The 18,762-nt window shown below is 44.0% G+C and overlaps 1 protein-coding gene across 3 annotated transcripts in view; it reads right to left on the bottom strand.

Moving 5' to 3' along the window:
• The window catches only part of MAN1C1 (mannosidase alpha class 1C member 1), a 154,891-nt gene that overhangs the window by 37,483 nt on the left and 98,646 nt on the right, over positions 1-18,762 (bottom strand). For all 3 annotated transcript variants that reach the window (XM_072980259.2, XM_072980257.2, XM_072980258.2), the window contains exons 3-4: positions 7,900-8,015; positions 4,607-4,687 (exon numbers count right to left, since the gene is read on the bottom strand). In XM_072980259.2, coding sequence (XP_072836360.2) covers positions 4,607-4,687; positions 7,900-8,015 — 197 coding nt within the window. The remainder of the gene's footprint in view (positions 1-4,606; positions 4,688-7,899; positions 8,016-18,762) is intronic.

Consider the following 18,762-nt stretch of genomic DNA (forward strand, 5'->3'; position numbering starts at 1 on the left):
TGATGATCTATGTTTATGTGACCTCATCCTTATTGCTACCCAGCTCCACCTTTTCAGTGTTAAACTACACCATTTTAGATCATCATCAGTGGCCGGATGGACTTCTCTCTTTTAGTTTGTTTTCCTAGCACACAACTCTTTGGTGCCTTCTTTGGTCCAAGCCAGGATGATTCTCTACCACCACCACCCCACCTCTGTTTAGACACATCCCTACTCAATTTCCTAAATGTTGTTATTTTTTAACATGGCAAATGACATCTCCTGGCCAACGTCTAGGCTCGCCACGAAGAAAGCAAAGTCCATCCAATGCTTTGAGGACGAATTACGACCAGTGCTAATCTCTGCTCAAGAGATGGCTCGTGATTAAGGGAAGCCACTTTCCACACCTTCTTGGCCTTTCATGGGTCTCGCCTAGATTTGGTTCCAGGAGGAGAAAATCAATAGAAAGGGGAGTAATCCAGCAGCTCAGTTCCGAGGTGCACTTAAGTGGGTAAGGACTTCATGTACATATTCTATGCTAGAAGCCGCCCAGAGTGGTAGAATCTACCAGATGGGCGGGATATCAATCAATCAATCAATCAATCAATCAATCAATCAATCAATCAATCAATCAATCAATCAATCAATCAATCAAGAATGCACAGAGAGAGACAAGGAGATGGGGGGAATTATTCGGGACAGACCATCTAAATGCCACATGCCTTGCAAATACTTTCGATGTCCACCCCCATGGCAAGAGCAAATGCCTCTGTAGACACTACCAGAAATATCTCTCCCTTTCAGAACGCCGAGGTTTCCAGCTGTTCAACTCTGTTTAAGAAACGTTTTTCTTTCTTACATTCAACAGGGTTCAAATGCCTTCTGATTCCATGGAAGATCATTAGGGCCAAGCAAGTTTGCAGAGAGAAAAAGCTTACTTGAAAGAGCCAATGGAAGGAAAATAGACTTCAGAAGAAAAACTTCATGGCTTACAGTGCCTTTTGGTTTCGGGGGGGGGGAGAGAAATGGAGGAGGTGCTGTTTATGACACCTTTTGCACCCAGCTCCATGCTTTTTTTAAATCACTGGATTGATGCAGTTTTCTCATGTCATGCAGTGAGACAGCAGCCCACTGCTCTAGCTTCTGCCTTAGCTATTCTGTGCCATCTCTCTCTACCTACCCATCACAGATATATGGCGCCATCAGTCTTCGCCTGTCCCGGGGAACAGCAGGAAAATAAGGAGCTGTATTGCTAAGGAATTTTGTTGCTCGGCGAAATTCATTTTGGTAAGGGAGATTAATTCTTGTTTGTCTGGAGGCGGCCTCTCCTTCAGAAAGCAGATGGCATCTACTTGGAGGAAGAAAACTCTTCATGGGGGGCTTAGCATGAGAAGTTTGTAGAGAAAGAGAAAGTGGGAGAGTGAGACTAAAAATGTGTTTCCCCCCTGAATTAGATTACATGTACGATGGGCACTTTATGCCTATTGAAGGTCTGGAAATTAAAAGGAAGTGAGATTGGATCAGGGTAACCAAGGGCGGTCCCATTCACCTGAATCTGTGCTCTCTTGGGGACTCAAGACTGGGTGCAAATATGTGTTTTAAGATGGGAGTCAATGATTGGAGCAAAAGGAAGCATGAGAAACGTGGAATAAAACCACCGGCACCCTGATCCAATTTGTCTAGCTTGGTCTCTTTCTGCTGAGAGAATCTTGGTGAGAATTATTACCCAGGGTGGATAAAAACAGATGATCCTTTAAAATGGATTTTTTTAAAAAAATCAAATCAAATTTGTTTTATTTAAATAGGATAATTTTTTATTTAAATCAAATTTATTTTAATGAAATGCTTTTGGAGGAAAAAAATCTATCTAAAGAGAGTTTTCAATTTAAGATACATTATAGTTCAAAGGTTATTCAGCATGAAATAGAACTCAGTTATCTACCATGAAGCTGTATCTTCATGCAGTATTTACATTTTTGGTAAACTAATTCAATGAATCCAAGTTATCCAAGCTAAGATAACACACACTTTTTCACAGTAAAAATGGTATAAAATGAACGAAGTTCAGGAAAAGCCTTTAATCCCATTGTTGTTCTGCAAATTTATATACAAACCGGGACCACATTGCTGTTTAAGCAAATATAAAAATATGTATGCTATATAATGTTATTGTTTTAGTTAAATAAAACAATGTAAGTAGTTTTCCAAATATGAGTTGATTAAACTATTCAATTAAGATAAGTTCTGATATAGCTGTTTTACTAACCCAACAGGTTATTATTCTCAATATGAAGTCTTCATCTGATTGCAAATATTAAAGCTTATAACTACCAGCAAGAATGTGTTTACATTTAAAAATCCTGATTTAAATTAAGTCTTGCTGACTAGTGATTTAAGGTAAAAGGTAAAGGTAAAGGTTCCCCTTGACAATTTGTCCAGTCGTGTCTGACTCTATGGGGTGGTGCTCATCTCCGTTTTCTACCCACAGAGCCAGCGTTTGTCCACAGACAATCCTCCGTGGTCATGTGGCCAGTGCAACTAGACATGGAACACCATTTACCTTCCCAACGAGGTGGTACCTATTTATCTACTCGCATTTTTGCATGCTTTCGAACTGCTAGGTTGGCGGGAGCTGGGACAAGCGACGGGAGCTCACTCCGTCGCGTGGATTCGATCTTACGACGGCTGGTCTTCTGACCTTCCAGCACACAAAGGCTTCTCCGGTTTAACCCGCAGCACCACCAGGCTGATTTAAATCAAATCCACCCTGTTGCATACTGAATAAGGAGAAGCGTGTCTCCACTCACTGTGGTTTCTTATGTGCTGAGTCTCCTCCAATCTCCATTTTGCTTTGTCTGTTTTCAGATGGGCATCCAGTGTGGTGAGAATTACCTGTAAATTTGGGGGGGGGGGGGTTGAACACAGCAACTGGAGGGGGTGGAGGCCTTCTTAATTCTTGACTGAAAAACTGAATGGTACAAATTGCTTTGAATCTCTTGGCTGGTCTTGAATATTGAGCCTTTTCCCACCAGCGCGTAGTGTTAACAAAGGCTGGCTCTAAGCACCATGTGGTGTGAAAATGGAGGCTATACCATAGTGTCTGGATTAATTGTCATCCACACAAAGCCAGAAGTGAGCTAGCGATTCAAAACCCACATCTGTCTTCTCAAGGACAGGGGAGAAAAGCAGCTGGCGCCTTTTCCTAGGGTTCCCTGGCATTCAAAGGTACGTAGATTCTTAACTAGGAGGTAGAACAAAATACCCTTTCTCAACCTACCGCCCTCATCTCACCCATGCCAGGCTAGTCAGGCAGGGGAATGATCGCCATTTGTAATCCAAAACATCTGGCGGCGCCAGCTTGGGGAGGATTGGCACAGTGTCATCACCATGAGTAGACACAGATCGCTCGGTGTGTGTGCTATGTGTGTCCCATCCAGTCAGAGCCAACTTACAGTGACCTTAATAGGGCTTTCAAAGGGAAGTTAAATATTTAAGTAGCGGTTTTACCAGTGTTACCAACTCAGTAGGTTTATGTGGCCAAGTGGGGTGGGGTGGTTCAAATCCCAGTTTGTCACTCTACCAACCGGGTCGTTTTCTCTTACATGAATTTTAACACGGTCAAAGGAGTAACTACTTTCCATTTCAATAAGAATTTCGGCACAAAGGTCTCTGTTTGCATCTTATGTTTTCAGGACTGGAATAACTGGGTTGCAGATTTAAAAAAAAAACATTGATGCCAAATTGACACCATCAACATTGAGCCTGTGAGCCGTCAAATCAATTCTGATTTATGGCAACCCTTTCCAGGGTTTTCTAGGCAGAGGATACTCAGAAGTGGCTCCCCATCTCCTTCTCCAATGGGTGCCCTGGGGCTGTGCAGCTTGCCCAAGGCCACCTAGGCTGGCTTCTTTTCCCCAGAAGACTCAAACTCCCAACCTCTGGCTGGGCAGCCAGATACCTAAACGGCTGTCCAGCTCACCCTGTCATCGACATTAATTTCCTCCTTAGAAATGCAAATCCCGAAGCGAGTTGCTTTCCTTTGGACATTGCTGTAAAAGAGCTGTGCGTGGCCGTGGGCCTTGTGGTGGGGAAGACAGGGGTGATCTCTTTCCTCGAACGGCGTCAAAAACCCTTGGCATGAAGAAAACGAAAAACGCCCGGGTCATCGTTGTGCTGCCTTAACACTCAAAACAAGACTTTGCTCTCGCTTTTTTCTTTTTTTGCAAAACCGCTGAAAACAGCCCCCGCTTAAAATGGCCGTCATCTTACAGCAGCGTTGAATAGGACCCTGCGGATCTCATGAAGGTTCCTTAAACTGAGGGAAGGAAATTATTTATTTCTGAATGCAAGGGCCAAGTTCACAGGAAAGGGCATTTAAAGTAGGGACCAATGTACCATACCAAAGAGCTACGTATCTAATAGAAATTTTCTACACAGCTCAGCCAGGCAAGCAACTATGTGAGACTTATTTAAGAACCACCACTATCAGCGCTTCAATATTCACAACGAAGTACATTTTAACCTTTCGGACAGTTTGGTGCTGCTATGTACGGATTTGGCGGCGTAATTTCGACATACACAAATATCTTTTAGAGGCGAAACGGGCAAACGCATTTGAAAAACAAACCTCTTCGCCAGTTAGATAATAGGCGGCCAGGAGCCCTCCGACGTAGCGGATGTTCACCTCAAACAAAGAGGCTTCACCGTTCTGTGAAAGACAAGGCAGGACGGTTTCAGATTATATGTGAGCTGAAACGGTAAATAGTTAGATAAAGGCAGGCAGATGAAAAAGAAAAGGCACCAAAGGCTGTTTTCAATACTTGCTAAGCCTTACCCCTTCACACAGATATGGCAGGGCAACCTTCCTCAACTTATGCCTTCCAGATGTTTTAAGACTATAAATCCCATAATGCCTCACTGTTGACCCTACAGGCTAAGACTCAATGAGAGTTGTAGGGTACTCTAAAATAGTGGTTCTTAACCTTTGTTACTCGGATGTTTTTGAACTGCAACTCCCAGAAACCCCAACCAGCACAGTTGGTGGTGAAGGCTTCTGGGAGTTGCAGTCCAAAACTCCTGAGTAACCCAAGGTTAAGAACCAGTGCTCTAAAACATCTGCAGACGTCTCGGTGAGGCTAAGATTCTTGTCAGTGTTACAGACAATCCTGATCCACTCAAAAGAAGAAACTCAAATTTCTTCATTGTCCTCTCCTTCAGTAACAACGAACAAATCTCACCGCCTGACATCATGGCCCTCGTATTTCCTTTCTTCTTGGCATAACGACACCGTGCCATCGATTAAGATGTTAACAGAAGGTGACAGGAGAGCTGCAGATGGGCAGAGCTGCCTCTTCTGGTTCCTGTCCCATGTTTGGGGCGAGAGGTGGTTCACATTCGAGATGCTGCATATTGTGCATACCCAAAATTCACCGCAACGCCAATTGTCTGCTACGATACACACCAAGACTCTTTGTAAAATGCCTTTTACTCATGGTTACTGTTGGAGGGATATACCTGGTTTCAGGGCTCCCACAGCCCACATGCAATGAGGCCATTTGCACCCTAGTCAGGCAGTCATCAGACAGAAGTAGGAAGTTTTGATTTACTAAAAATCTCCGCCTAGCGGTGATGTTATCACCCTTTTGCAGGCATAACTTACACAACAGGATTTTTGGCTTATGTTACCAGAAGGGTGCATGTGTGTGGGGCAGCAGTGGAAGTAAAAAAAAAAAAAACAAAGCAAGGGTGTTCTGCCTCTTCCCCAACCTTCTCATATGCCCTTTCCTTCCCAGGTATAAAGAGGTATGTTGTGTGAACAGCCACAACACTGTTTTCCCTAATCAAGAAATCAATGGGACATTTCCAAGCAAATCTATCCAAGAGCAAAAAGCAGCAAAGAGGCCTGTGTATTTTCAGCTTCCTCCCCCCTTCTTCTTCTTTTCTGGGCTTCCATTGACGTGGTAGACCAAATCTCCCAGATAGCCCTTTACCTGCAGCTAGTTATGATCTATAATAATCCAGCTTCGGATCACTGAAATGTCAAAGCAATTGCAGTCAAATTGTCCCTTTCAAAAATTCGCTCCTGACGCCTGATCTTGCATGCCAATTTGGTTTTGCTTTCTGAATAAATATCAGCTTTTTATGGATTCACACACACATACTTTCTCCAGGACGAACAGCTCTTTCAGGGAAAAGTACGAGGTGCCCCTTGGAAAAAGGGAAAGGGAAAGTAGCGCAAGTGAGCAACCTCCCCTTGGCCTGAAGGCAGGGTGAGGGGGTTCTCCTCACACTATAGACAGTACAGGGTGGGCAACCTGGGGGCCCTGCCCTACTTCCAGAAGACCCTTATCAGGTACTTATTGAGGCCTCTGCAAAAGCCATCGCCCCCCTTCCCCAGCAGCCCAACAGGGGAGGAGAAAGAAGATGAGAAAAAGACAAGAGACGGGTGGGCGGGTGGCAGGGGGACAGAAAGATAAGAATGGACCTTTAACTACCCTAAGAGGGCTTCCAAAGTAACAGAGACATTTAAGGAATGGTTTCCCAGTCCCACACCACCAATGAGCGTCCATGGCTGAGTGGGGATTCAAACCGAAGCCTCCTGGTGTACCTTGAAGCAGTTGTTCCCCAAGGCCGTCCTTGCCCATCATCCCCCACCCCCGCTTCGCTCTGGTCCAAGACCCCCCACTTTGATCAGCACCCTGTCTCCTACAGCGCTCAGCGACATGCCTTTGGGAAGCCTACAAGCAGAACTTAAAAGGCAACAGACTTCTCCCGTCGTCACCATCCAGAGCTTCGGAAAGTTGTGTTTTTTTGGACTACAACCCCCCCCCCCAAACTCCCCTCGCTGGCCTGCCTTTTTCTGTGCTCTGCCAACAGCTGATCTAAAACATGAGCCCAGAGGTTTTGGCTGATAGGTGGGGCTTGGTTGATGGTCCCAAATAAGGGATCACCAAGCATTAAGCATACAGTGGGGTCTTGACTTGAGAACTTAATCCGTATTGGAAGGCGGTTCTCAAGTCAAAAAGTTCTCAAGTCAAATCTGCATTTCCCATAGGAATGCATTGAGAACCATTTGATCCGTATCTGCTCTTTTCCGTCCATAGAAACTAATGGGAAGCTGCTATTCTGCCTTCGACCACTAGAGGGGGATATTTTGTTTCTTTTTTTTCTTAGGTCAAGAAAGGTTCAGGGAAGGCAGGGAAAAGACAGTCCAGGCAGTACAGGACCAGGCAGTCCGAAGACTGTCTCCCAATCCACTCTCTAAACGCTGGGAGGAGTGAGGAAGCAGACAGGCACCCTTTTCACTGGCCAACAGTTAACTGAAAGTTCACATTTTGCACTTTCCCTGCCTCCCACGTGGGTTTTTTTCAGTTCTTAACTCAAATCTAAGTATGTAAGTCAAGTCAATATTTTCCTATGAGAGTGGTTCTTAAGTCAAAATGTTCTTAACTCAAGTCGTTCTTAAGTCAAGACCCCACTGTATTCAATTACCTCTTATTATTACTATAAAAGCTCCATTACAAGGCTAGCCTGGATTATGAATAGTTATATCTATCTTAATTTTCAGAGGGTGATTATCTGCAGCAAACGCCACTGCTACATGTGTAGTATAATATTGGAAATCAAAAGTGCTCTGCTTAAGCTTTTAGGCTTCACAGACAACCAATACTGCTCGTGGTACTTTTGATATGTGGCAGGAGGAGGAGGGGAAGGAAGGAAATAGAGACACGTTCTCTATATTATTTTGGCACCTTGTCTTCCCACACTACAGGGGCGCCCATTTGGCCAATTGCGGCTCATTTCTTTCTACAGAGTGCGGGCGTCTGTATGAGGTGAACCCAAGGTCAAACCAGGAGGTTTGAAAACAAACCAGGCATCTTCATCATCAGCACAGAGAAACATATTCAAAGACCGACTCACCACATTCAAGTCAAAGCTCTCCTCCACCCAGTCTTTGGCTTCTTGGAATTCTTCGTGCAGCTCCATGACATACAGAGTATCTAAGGCATCCACCACAGTTGCTCCCCGGAGACCTCCTGAATCAGCAGAAAACAGAACGACTTGAATGGATCTTTATTTATTTCGCTTCGTTGTCCGGACTGCCCGGGTATATGCCTGGGAGCGCACCCAGAGGTGGAAGGAATACTACCAATAGTATTTAATAGGTCATTCAGTGCTAGCACTGTGCGTTGTTATTACTGCCACCATCATCACTGTACAACTGTACACAACTGTATATTTAAAAATCATTTGAGTGTTGCCCCCGTCAATGCAAACATCGTTTGCAGTGAAACCATCCCCGGGGAGCACAAAAGGTATGGAAACACCAATAGGATTCCCGGTCAGAGGTGAGCCATTTTGATGGGTTCCAGAGGCCAATTTTAACCATCTGGATCCTGCTATGGGATGCCCTCCACACTGCTCCAAACTTTGGTAGGTGGCAACAATATACTGTACTTCGGGATTCTAGAGATGGCCTTTCCACAGTAGAACAGAACACATGTAGGGCATGCATTTTGCACTTCCTGCAGTGGAGTGGAAAAACTACAGATTTTGTGCTGAGACCATTTTGGACCAATTCACATTTTCCTTTGCATGATCAACAAGGGGAGAAAAAAAAGTGAATTAGCTCGCCTCAAAACCATACTACTTTTCGCATTTTTAAAATCAATGTAGTCCCCCTCGCCCCCGGTTATCATACTCTGGAGATATGAGAAGGTGAAGTTCAGTGGGAAAGACAAGAATCTTAGAATCTGCAGGGAAAAAGGAAGACTTCACATGAAATGGGGTTGAATAAATTAAGAGATCACAGCCTTCCGTTTCCAAGACCTAAGCAAAGTTGTTAATGCCAGGAGCTGTTGGAGGACATTAATGCATAAGGTCACCATATGCTGGGAAGCGACTTTATGGCATAGAAGAACAAGAGCAATGGGAACTCTGCGGGCAGCAGAAATTAAATGAAAAAGAGGGAAAGTTAGGCACAAAATGTAATATCTCTGTTCACTGTTCACAGGCACAGAGCAGAGAAGAAGGAGAGTTTGGCTAGTGTGGTCTCTTTGGACAAGAAGTCCCTTGGGATTTACTACGAGTCGGTAGTACTGAGTCTTCTATGTGTATGAATGACTCAGTGAAAGGAACACTGTAGGGAGACTTAAAACGCAAAACTCTTTAATTGGTTCATGGCCCTTCTGATAACTTGCAGCACTCATCCGCTGCGGGTTTGAAGCCAATGTGCAAGAACATGATAAAAGCAAACCACTTGCTCCTGGGGAAATCAATTGCGAGAAATGTCAGTGGAGAATTAAGTTAGTCAGACTATATTTCCAGATACAAATCATATTGATGAATTACTGCTCGGGTTCAAACCCAAATTGGGGAAAGCGGCTTCTTTCCGTTACAGCTCCTAGAATTCCCCTACCCAGCCTGGACATTAGCCGCATTGGGCTGGAATATTTTTGATTCTGTTATATTCATATACAGTACAGTATAATAATTCGTTTGAATCTAGACGGGCAGGGTAAAAAGCCAAATAAATAAATATTTAATTGAAAAAGCAACAGTTTCAAGCTTTGAGGCATGCCAATAAATATGGTTATGCATTGGGATTCCTACAGGAAATCTGGGACTATTAAACAAAGAGATTGGTGGATGTATTCGCAAAGGCTTTCACGGCTGGGATCTAATGGTTGTTGTGGGTTTTTCGGGCTCTTTGATCGTGTTCTGAAGTTTGTTCTTCCTAACATTTTGCCAGTCTCTGTGGTCGGCATATTCAGAGGACAGCACTCTGTGCTCTGGTGTAGTTGGCTTGGGGAGTGGAGTATTACAGTGGTGCCTCGCTTAGCGAGGTTAATCCGTTCCGGATTAACCCTCGCTCAGCGAATCCATCGTTAAGTGAAATAAAAAAGCCCATAGCGACGTATTAAAACTGATTTAATACGTTCCTATGGGCTTAAAACTCACCGTTCTGCGAGTTTCCTCCATTGCGGTGGCCATTTTGGATGCCTCGTTAGCGAGGCAAAACAGCGGTCGCCATTTTGTTTTAGCGGCGGCCATTTTGGAACCGGCGATCAGCTGTTCGCTATGCTTTGATCGCGTCCGCGCGATCATCGCATAGCGAAAAAAGCCCATAGGAGCCATCGCTGAGCGAACGCTCCAACGATGGCCCGGGACCACTCGTTGTGCGGTTTCATCGCATAGCGAAGCGTTTGCTATGCGAGGCACCACTGTATTTTCATATGCTACGAACCACTATTCCATAGTGGACAGAGTGATGGGTAGGACTTAAAGAGATCTGAGTTCAAGTCTCTGTTCTGCCATGAAAAATCCTTGAGCATGGCAATGAAAAAACCACTCCTTAAATAGCTCAGATACCTTGAAACCCCTATTAAGGTTACCAGAAGTCAGATGCAACTGAACAGCATGTAATAAAATACCCATTCCATCTGCTGTCTATATGATACTTACTACCCAGCTTGAAAGAGACACTCAGCTTGATCTGCTATGAACAAAAGATGAACACGCAATATTTCTGTACCTGAAACAGGAATTCCAAATGACACCACCCCTCAAATTAAGCCACATGGGACACAACCTCATGGGAAGCACCTCCTTGAAAGTAATGTGTAAAGTAATTGATAAACCATAGTTTAGCGTTTATACTTTAGAGTCACAAGCCGAGATCAATCTCTGGCTTGCAAACTTGGCTTCTGCACTCTCCTTTTGCAAGGTGAGTGCAAGGTGAACAGAAAGCTTTTGCTTCTGACAAACAGTGATTTAATGTTAACAATGGTTTCAAGCTGTGGATTATGGTGGAAGCTTGTTTAAACAAACCAAACTGAACACAGTTTTAGATACACACAAAATGCTACACTAGGCTAAGCAAACGTGGAAGGTACCAATTCCTTCTGATGGTCATACTACTGGTCTGTGTGTGAAAGGCCAATGCTTACCTATGATTTTTCACATCAGATTTAAGCCATGGTTTAGTAGAGAGGTGACCAGCTTTTAGAGTCTGAATGGCCTTCTTGTTGGCCACTGAACCCAGCCGGGGTGGAATCCTGCTCTATTTATGATGGTGCTGATTAATTAATCCCTCCCACCCCCTTTAAAACATTGCACATGCCCCTACCTGCATCGTTTACCATTAGAATTGTACCTCCAGGAGTAGGATTTCACACGTACCGAGTTATGCAAGAAGCAAACTTGTTTTAAAGCAGAAACACATCGCTGCAACAGCCTACTGCCGTGATAGCAGAAACGTCGGCTCTTTCCGGGCAAAGCACAGCTTCGCCCCAAAGCAGATAACTCTTCTCTTGATGTGAGAGAGGGCCCCACGAGCTCAGATAGTTCTCATAACTAGTGCATAACATTTCTCCTGCCAGACGAGAAATGCACATTTGCAGGGAGAAGCGACCCATGGCTTCCCAGTGCTGATAGAAATGTAAGGCATGATATCAGCTGGCAACGGCAGAGCTCCTAAACAAACATTTGGGGCCCGAAAACAATCCACGGCATGGAACAGCATTCCTGACTTAGCTCATAGGGCTCCCCACCCCAACCCCAGTGAACAAGGATGGGAACGTTCTTCTCCAGCAGAGGGCAATGGTGCATCTGCAGACTAGGGTGCATCCCCATATACCTGTATAAAAAGTGAATAAATAAACAAGCCCTAGTCTACCACCACCACCCCAGCAAGGCAACGTCTACCCACCCATTGAATGCCATCTCCCATGTCTCTATTTTTGGCGCCTGTCTTGAAATGCAAAAGAACCAAGGGCTCTCTAGTCCCTGCCACACCAGACTATGAGGGCGAAGATTTGGGTTTGCTTTGCTAGTCAAAGGCAGAGTTCAGAAAGGCCACCTTTTCGGATCAGGGTGTTTCTAGGAATTGCCTACAGCAACCTCCCACCAAAGACTGCGGGTCTCAAAGGCCAATGAATTCAATGAAGGCAGGTCAGAAAAACCATGTTCAGATTGAAGACCAAAACAAAACAGAGAGAACGCAACGCCTGCTAGTCTTTCAGGAACCGGATGGAAGCTTCCACCACCATCATGTTTTCCCTGCTTTCTAGGTTCATGTATTTTTTCTTCTTCTTGCAAGTTTGGGGTCTCAGTGAGCTATCAATGCAGCACCCCACGTGTCTTTTCAGGCCACCTCCAAGGACCACAGTAAAAAGGTAAAGGTAAAGGTTCCCCTTGACAATTTTTGTCCAGTTGTGTCCAACTCTAGGGGGCGGCGCTCATCCCACTCTTCAAGCCATAGAGCCAGCGTTTGTCCGAAGACAATCTTTCCATGGTCACATGGCCAGTGTGATTTAGACATGGAACGCTGTTTACCTTCCCACCGAGATGGTACCTATTTATCTACTCGCATTTGCATGCTTTCAAACCGCTAGGTTGGCGGGAGCTGGGACAAGCAACAGGCGCTCACTCCGTCGCATGGATTCGATCTTACGACTGCTTGGTCTTCTGACCCTGCAGCACACGCTTCTGCGGTTTAGCCCACAGCGCCACCACGTCCCAAGGACCACAGTACTAGTTGCTTAATTTTAATGGTTTTTACAGTGGGGCTGGTTCAACTGGTTTTATTATTAATTTTTAGCTAAATGTGATTTTGTCTGTTTTTAATTTTTTTTTAAACAAATTGTAAACTACTTTGAGTGCTACCTTTTAGTGGAAAAGTGGGGTATAAATTAAGAGAGAGAGTCAGGTCTCCCATGTGCAGCAGCTGAATGAGGGCAGGTCAAGGATGATGGGCAGTAGTACAGGAAGCAAATTGTGGAGAAGGGGTTAAGGAAGTGGGTACTTCTAGCATAAAGAAGAGAAAATCCAAAGGGGGATCTGGAAGCACCCTCGTAATATCTAGAGGGCTGCCATATAAGGAAGGGCAAAGGTTTCTTCTCTTAAAGAAGATAAATTAAAGAAAAATCTTGACAATAAGAGCAGTTTGGGAAGGGAACCAAGTGTATCTCGAAAGGCGGAGAGCTCAGCTTCCTCGGAGAGCTTCCAGCAGAAGCTGTGCTGCCCCCTGTTGAGAGGGAGGGATTTTCTCTCTCCAGATTCTCTCCATCAAGTAGGGGTTGGACCACAGTTTGAAGGGGGGAAAAATGACTTTTTGGACTACAACTCCCAGAGTTCATCAGGCACCATAGGGGGCTGGTGAACTCTGAGAGCTGTATTCCCCAACCGTCACTTTCTCCAGGCAGATGATAAAATGGCCTTGTGGGCTTCCCTTGGACAAATCACTACTTTGTCCATCGTACATCTGTAAAATGGGAATGATAATGAGTACATCTCCTGGTTGCTGTGAGCCATATGGCTTCTATGCTAAACTGTACTGTAGATGTCCATGTACTATAGCTTTGGTGCTTCTGGCATGACACATTCAGAAGACACAAAAGGCCACCACAGAAGTGGACATTTTCTACCAGATTTCTGAAACATGAAATCTGCCACACGCTGGAGAGCAGGCTTTCAGTCTGAACAACACTGCCACAACTAGCTTCCTATGGGCTTAGGGCAGCATCTCTACACAAAATCACAAAGGCGCAACGGCCACTTGTTTTCGCAAGGGTGAAACCGAAGATATATGGCACACCTGGAGAAAAATCTACCAAGGAGCCACTGATCTAAGCTTTCTAAAGAAAATCTGGAATAGAAGCATAAAACTGAGGCAAAAGTTTTAGTATAAATGTCAGGGTACGTACTTTGGTAAACTGCATTGTGCAAAACGCTGGCATTGCTTCAAGGCTTCTAATTTAGCCCTGCTTCCTTTTAATAGCTTCTTGTTTTAAGACCTGCTAGTTCGTTCTATTACTGGATTAAAGTATTTGACAGTTTTGAACTAGTCAGCAAATTGCTGACTAAACACGCACATGTTTTTATAGCATTGCTACAAACCTCCCTGCCTTCATGAACAGAAAAAGAGAAACCAGGATACAATAAAATCTGGGGGACTATTCGATAATCGGGGAAGTGAAACTGGTCATTCCTCTACATCTGTGTCACCATCCCATTTGGATCTAGTCCCAATCCAGCTTTTGTGTTGAGTCTTGCATGTGTAGCTGCTTTTTTGTCTAATACAGTGGACCCTTGACTTACAGACGGCTTGACTTACAGACTTTTTGAGTTACAGACTTCTTGGGCCGCAAAATTTAGGTTTGACTTGCAGACTGAGATTTGACTTACAGACCAGGAAACAGTACAATCATTTAGAAATCTTATGCTGGTATAAAATGGTACACGTCTGCAACCTTCATAGCGATCAGCCTGTCACGTACACACAATAATAAATCTATGGTCGCATCTGTGCTCCCAGTCCCAGTTCTGAGGGATATAACTTTTCACCCTTAAATCCCTACGGACAGAAAGAATTCTTCTGTGTCCTACTGAAACCATTTTGAAGCCTGACTATCTAACGGGTGCAATCCTCTGAAGAAGTAAAACCGCCCCCCCCCCAATCTACAAGCCTTGCGTGTTTAGAAAAGGCACTGACCATAAGAAACAACATTGCCTCACCCGGTCCTCGCCTTTCCTTTTATCAGCTCTAATGATTCTGCAATATTAATGATTATGTGGTTTTGATGCTTTTTTCCCCCTATTAATGGAAGGAGCATACTAGCTCTGAGTGAAGGGTATGTTGGCAGAAACACACACACACACACACACACACACACACACACACACACACACACACACACACACACACACACCCCTCAACACCAAGTAGCGCCCGAGGCACAGACTATTACTGTGATACTGCAAAGGCAACACACTAATGGGCTTGATTTAATTTGATGATATAATCCACAAAACCCTTCATAAAGAAGAGAGAAAAGAGAGACATTAAAGAAGTTAGATTCCCTCTTCTGCCTGCAAACTAAAAAGGGATTGGGAGACAATAATAAAAGTTGTTTTTCTAGATGCTTAATTGAAACGAAGGAGGCAAAATAGTGTGAATTTGCAAAGGGCTTCTGTGTTAAAGGAAATGCCTTTAAATACAGTACACAGAAAAACACTGAGGGATTAGTTACTGGCTCTGCTCTTTTCTTTGGCATCATGAAAGGTTTTGCCTTCCTTGCTCCTGTGTATCATACATGAGAGAAGATGAGTTTTACTGATGGAGACTGTCTTCTGTATCAGACGCAGCTACAGTGGGGTCTCTACTTAAGAACTTAATCTGTATTGGAAGGTGGTTCTCAAGTTGAAAAGTTCTTATGTTGAATCTGCATTTCCCATAGGAATGCATTGAAAACCATTTAATCCGTATCTGCTCTTTTCCATCCATAGAAACTACAGTGGAACCTCTACTTAAGAACTTAATCCGTTTTGGAATAGTGTTCCTAAGTTGAAACATTCTTAAGTTGAAGCAACATTTCCCATAGTAATGGACTGAAAACCAATTAATCCGTTCTGGCTGTTTTTTTGTTATGTAGAGGTGCGTTCGTACATTGAAGCATTAGTTCCCATAGGAACAAATGCAAAACTGGTTAATACGTACTCTACCACTAGGGGGGGAATTTTTTTTAACCTAAGATGACCTAAGGTTAAAAAAAGAGCAGGAAAGGTTTTTTTTTCCTGTTCTTATCTTGGATTTCTGTTCTCAAGTAGAAGCAAAATTTAGCAAATGGAGCTGTTCTTAAGTTGGATTGTTCTTAAGTAGGGACGTTCTTAAGTAGAGACCCCATTGTATTATTTCATCACATTCCTTGAATGCTTGATGTCCAAGGAATCATGAGATGGAAGGCTTGTGTTTTGTCCAAGATGACTCGGGTAGATTCCCCTTTTCTGCAGTGCCTCTGATCAGCCCTGCAGAAATTTTGAATGGGACGCAAGCATGTACATGTATGTGTGTCTATCTACACAGAGAGGTGGATATATACAGAGACATGGGGAGAGCAGAACCTCCTTCGAAGCAGTATTCAAGCTACTCCAAATGACAATTCTGCTTTGCAAAAAAAGAAGAATCTTTTAGCACCTTAGAAACTAAGAAATTGGCACAAACTTTTGTGGACTATGGCCCACTGCTTCAGATGCGTTTAACGAAGTGGACTGCGGTTCACAAAACCTTTTTGCCAACTAAGACGTGGTAGTCTTTATGGTGTCACAATAAAGTCTTCTTGTTGTTTTCCTCCAACAACCTCACCTGAATTCTGGGCATCGCAGTTCAAAAACACAAATCTGCACCCCTTTGCTCAGAAATGTTACCTATCGCTCTGTGTGTGCACCTCGCTGCCCTCCCCTAAGGTTGGAGTGATGTGGGAAGTTTTCTCCCTCATGATCTCCAGAGGCTCCAGACTCAATCAACGGTGTGAAGTGGACTTTATTGAATAAACATAAGCAGCAACATCAGGGTCTTGTCTGGGTTTCCTCCAGTCTACCAACAGGCTTAGTTACAGTAATTAGGTTTGGGTCTCTATTGTGGCCCTAAGAGCCCCAGTTATCTCCACTGAAGTAGACCCAGTCCAGAGGTCCATCTTGACTGGTTCACCCTTCTAAGGGAAGGTTTGAACTGTTGGGTGGCCATCTCAACTGCTGCTGCTTCTTCTGGTACTTGAGCATCCATTTTGGTTCTCAAAAGTCCAGGGATCTTCAATGTAGGCATAATGGCAGACTCCCTCCCCAAACAGGGATGACTCTGGCTCTTCTCCAGCATCACCCTCCATGACTCTTCATCCTGCAATCTTCTCTCCTCACTTCCAGCTGCCATCAGCTCTTTCTCCCCTTTCGTTCCTGCCAACCGGCTGCAGAGATTCACTTCTGATTCTTCATCCAGTTTGGCTCTTATTTGCAAGCTCTGGAAGCAGTATAGCCAAGACACAGATCTCACCACCACAGTAAGAACCGGGCCTCTCTGTCCACAGAGAAGGAAGATTTGGGGCCCAATCCAACAGGATGTTCTCTTGCACAGTCTCCATTGTTATGAAGACACACAAAGTACACTTTTGTGCTCTTGGCAGTTGATTCAATAGGGCTTGCACAACGGGACGTCCTTCTGGATGAAACCCTTTGACGATCACACTCCTTCCAATGCTTTTAGCTGCATGCACAGACCACCATACATCTGTGATGAGCTAGCTACCTTATCACTTACAAAATGAGCATCTAGTTTCATCCAAGCTGCACCAGGGAGAGTGGGCGAAGGCAATGGGGAGGGAAGTCAAAGGTTCAACATTTTATGCTGTCAATTTGACCGGAGTGGAGAAATGTTTCAGAACAAGCTCTTCCAACTATTGTATGACAGCTGTATTTTTGAAGCATGGTAAAGGCAGCAGTTTCAAAAACATACCTTTCCAGAAACAAGTGAGTACTTTAAAAAAAAGCCTATGTTTTCTGAAAGACAAATTCAGGATCTTAGCCAGACAGAAACTGTTTGAATGCATGCAGCCCCTTCTCCTGGAAATTAGTATTTTCAATCTCTAAACATTCTTTAAAAAATACTTGAAAACCAAATAGCAGAAATCTTTTTACCAAGAAAATTATACAGGGAATACACAGACGTGTCTGTTTTCAAATCTGGAAGGGGTAAAAACAAGAACAACCTTCCAACCAATTCTCATCCACAACCAAGATTTGCAAAAGCGACTGTTCAAATCTCTGTTATTTAAAACTTGACAGCAGGCTTCAGCGATACGATCCTGGGGATTCACTTTTCAACCCCAGTTTGCAACAGGCTCAAATTTTAATTAACGGAACGCTTGCTCTCCCTCACACTCAAGTTTAACACAGGCACATCTATAAATAAAGACACAAGGTGTCTGTGGAAGTGGATTTTTATCCACCCAGGCTCCCCCCCTCAAAATAAGTCTATTAATGTTTACAAAGTGCCAGAACATTTTGCATTTTCTCTCTTCATTTTTCCTCCCCCACCCACTTTTAATTTTCCAACGTGATGAGACAGACGGGCACAGCTTCTTTGGAAATTACAAGCATAATAGCTTAACGGGTATTATTTCTCTTTAACCGACTCCAGGGAAGGCATACGGTGTTGTGGCAAAGAACATGTTTCATACACAGAAAATCCACTCCCTATCATCTCCAGTTAGAAGGAAGAGGTCCTTCCAGTCTTTGGGTGAGATGCTGCACCCCAAAACACCCAGGCCAACATTCTATTGCAAACTGGCATGTACACAATGTACAAAACACCATGCACGTGGTATTCTGTCTGTGCACATAACAAAAGTGATTTTTTTGCAGTTTTGCTAGTTTTCACTCACAATTGACTCTACAATCAGGAATGACTGAGCATGCAATTGTAAGGCAACAAAATGGCTCCCACCACTTGTGTGTTTCCTTTTACGTGAATATATAATAGAACAGGATTCTGGCCTTGGTTACCACCTCAGAACAAGAGGGCATGCATTAAGAAGAACACAGGATGGTTGCTCAAAAAGTGTTACCCCTGGGTCAAGTTTCCCCCTCAAACTCAGAGATGTGCAAATGAGCATGAACACACACTCTACACTGTTGTCAATTTTCCACTCTCTGGTCAGTTGACAAACTGACCATGACAGCTGTGCCCTTTTCTCTGTTTGTTATACTCAGAATCTTCTGTTTACAGGCATAATCTGTCTCACAACCCAGAAGTCCAATTTAGCAATCAAGGCTAACTCCTTTAGCTATACTTCATTTCTATGCAATACTTAGTTGTATTATGTACAGTGGTGCCTCGCTTAACGGGAGCCCCGTTTAACGACAAATCTGCATAGCGATGAAGATTCTGGAATCGCTTTTGCGATCGCATTGCGATGTTCCCCATACGGCCACATTTTCGCCCAGCTGATC

The sequence above is a fragment of the Pogona vitticeps genome, chromosome 9 (genome assembly GCF_051106095.1).
Source record: "Pogona vitticeps strain Pit_001003342236 chromosome 9, PviZW2.1, whole genome shotgun sequence".
Lineage (NCBI taxonomy): Eukaryota > Metazoa > Chordata > Lepidosauria > Squamata > Agamidae > Pogona > Pogona vitticeps.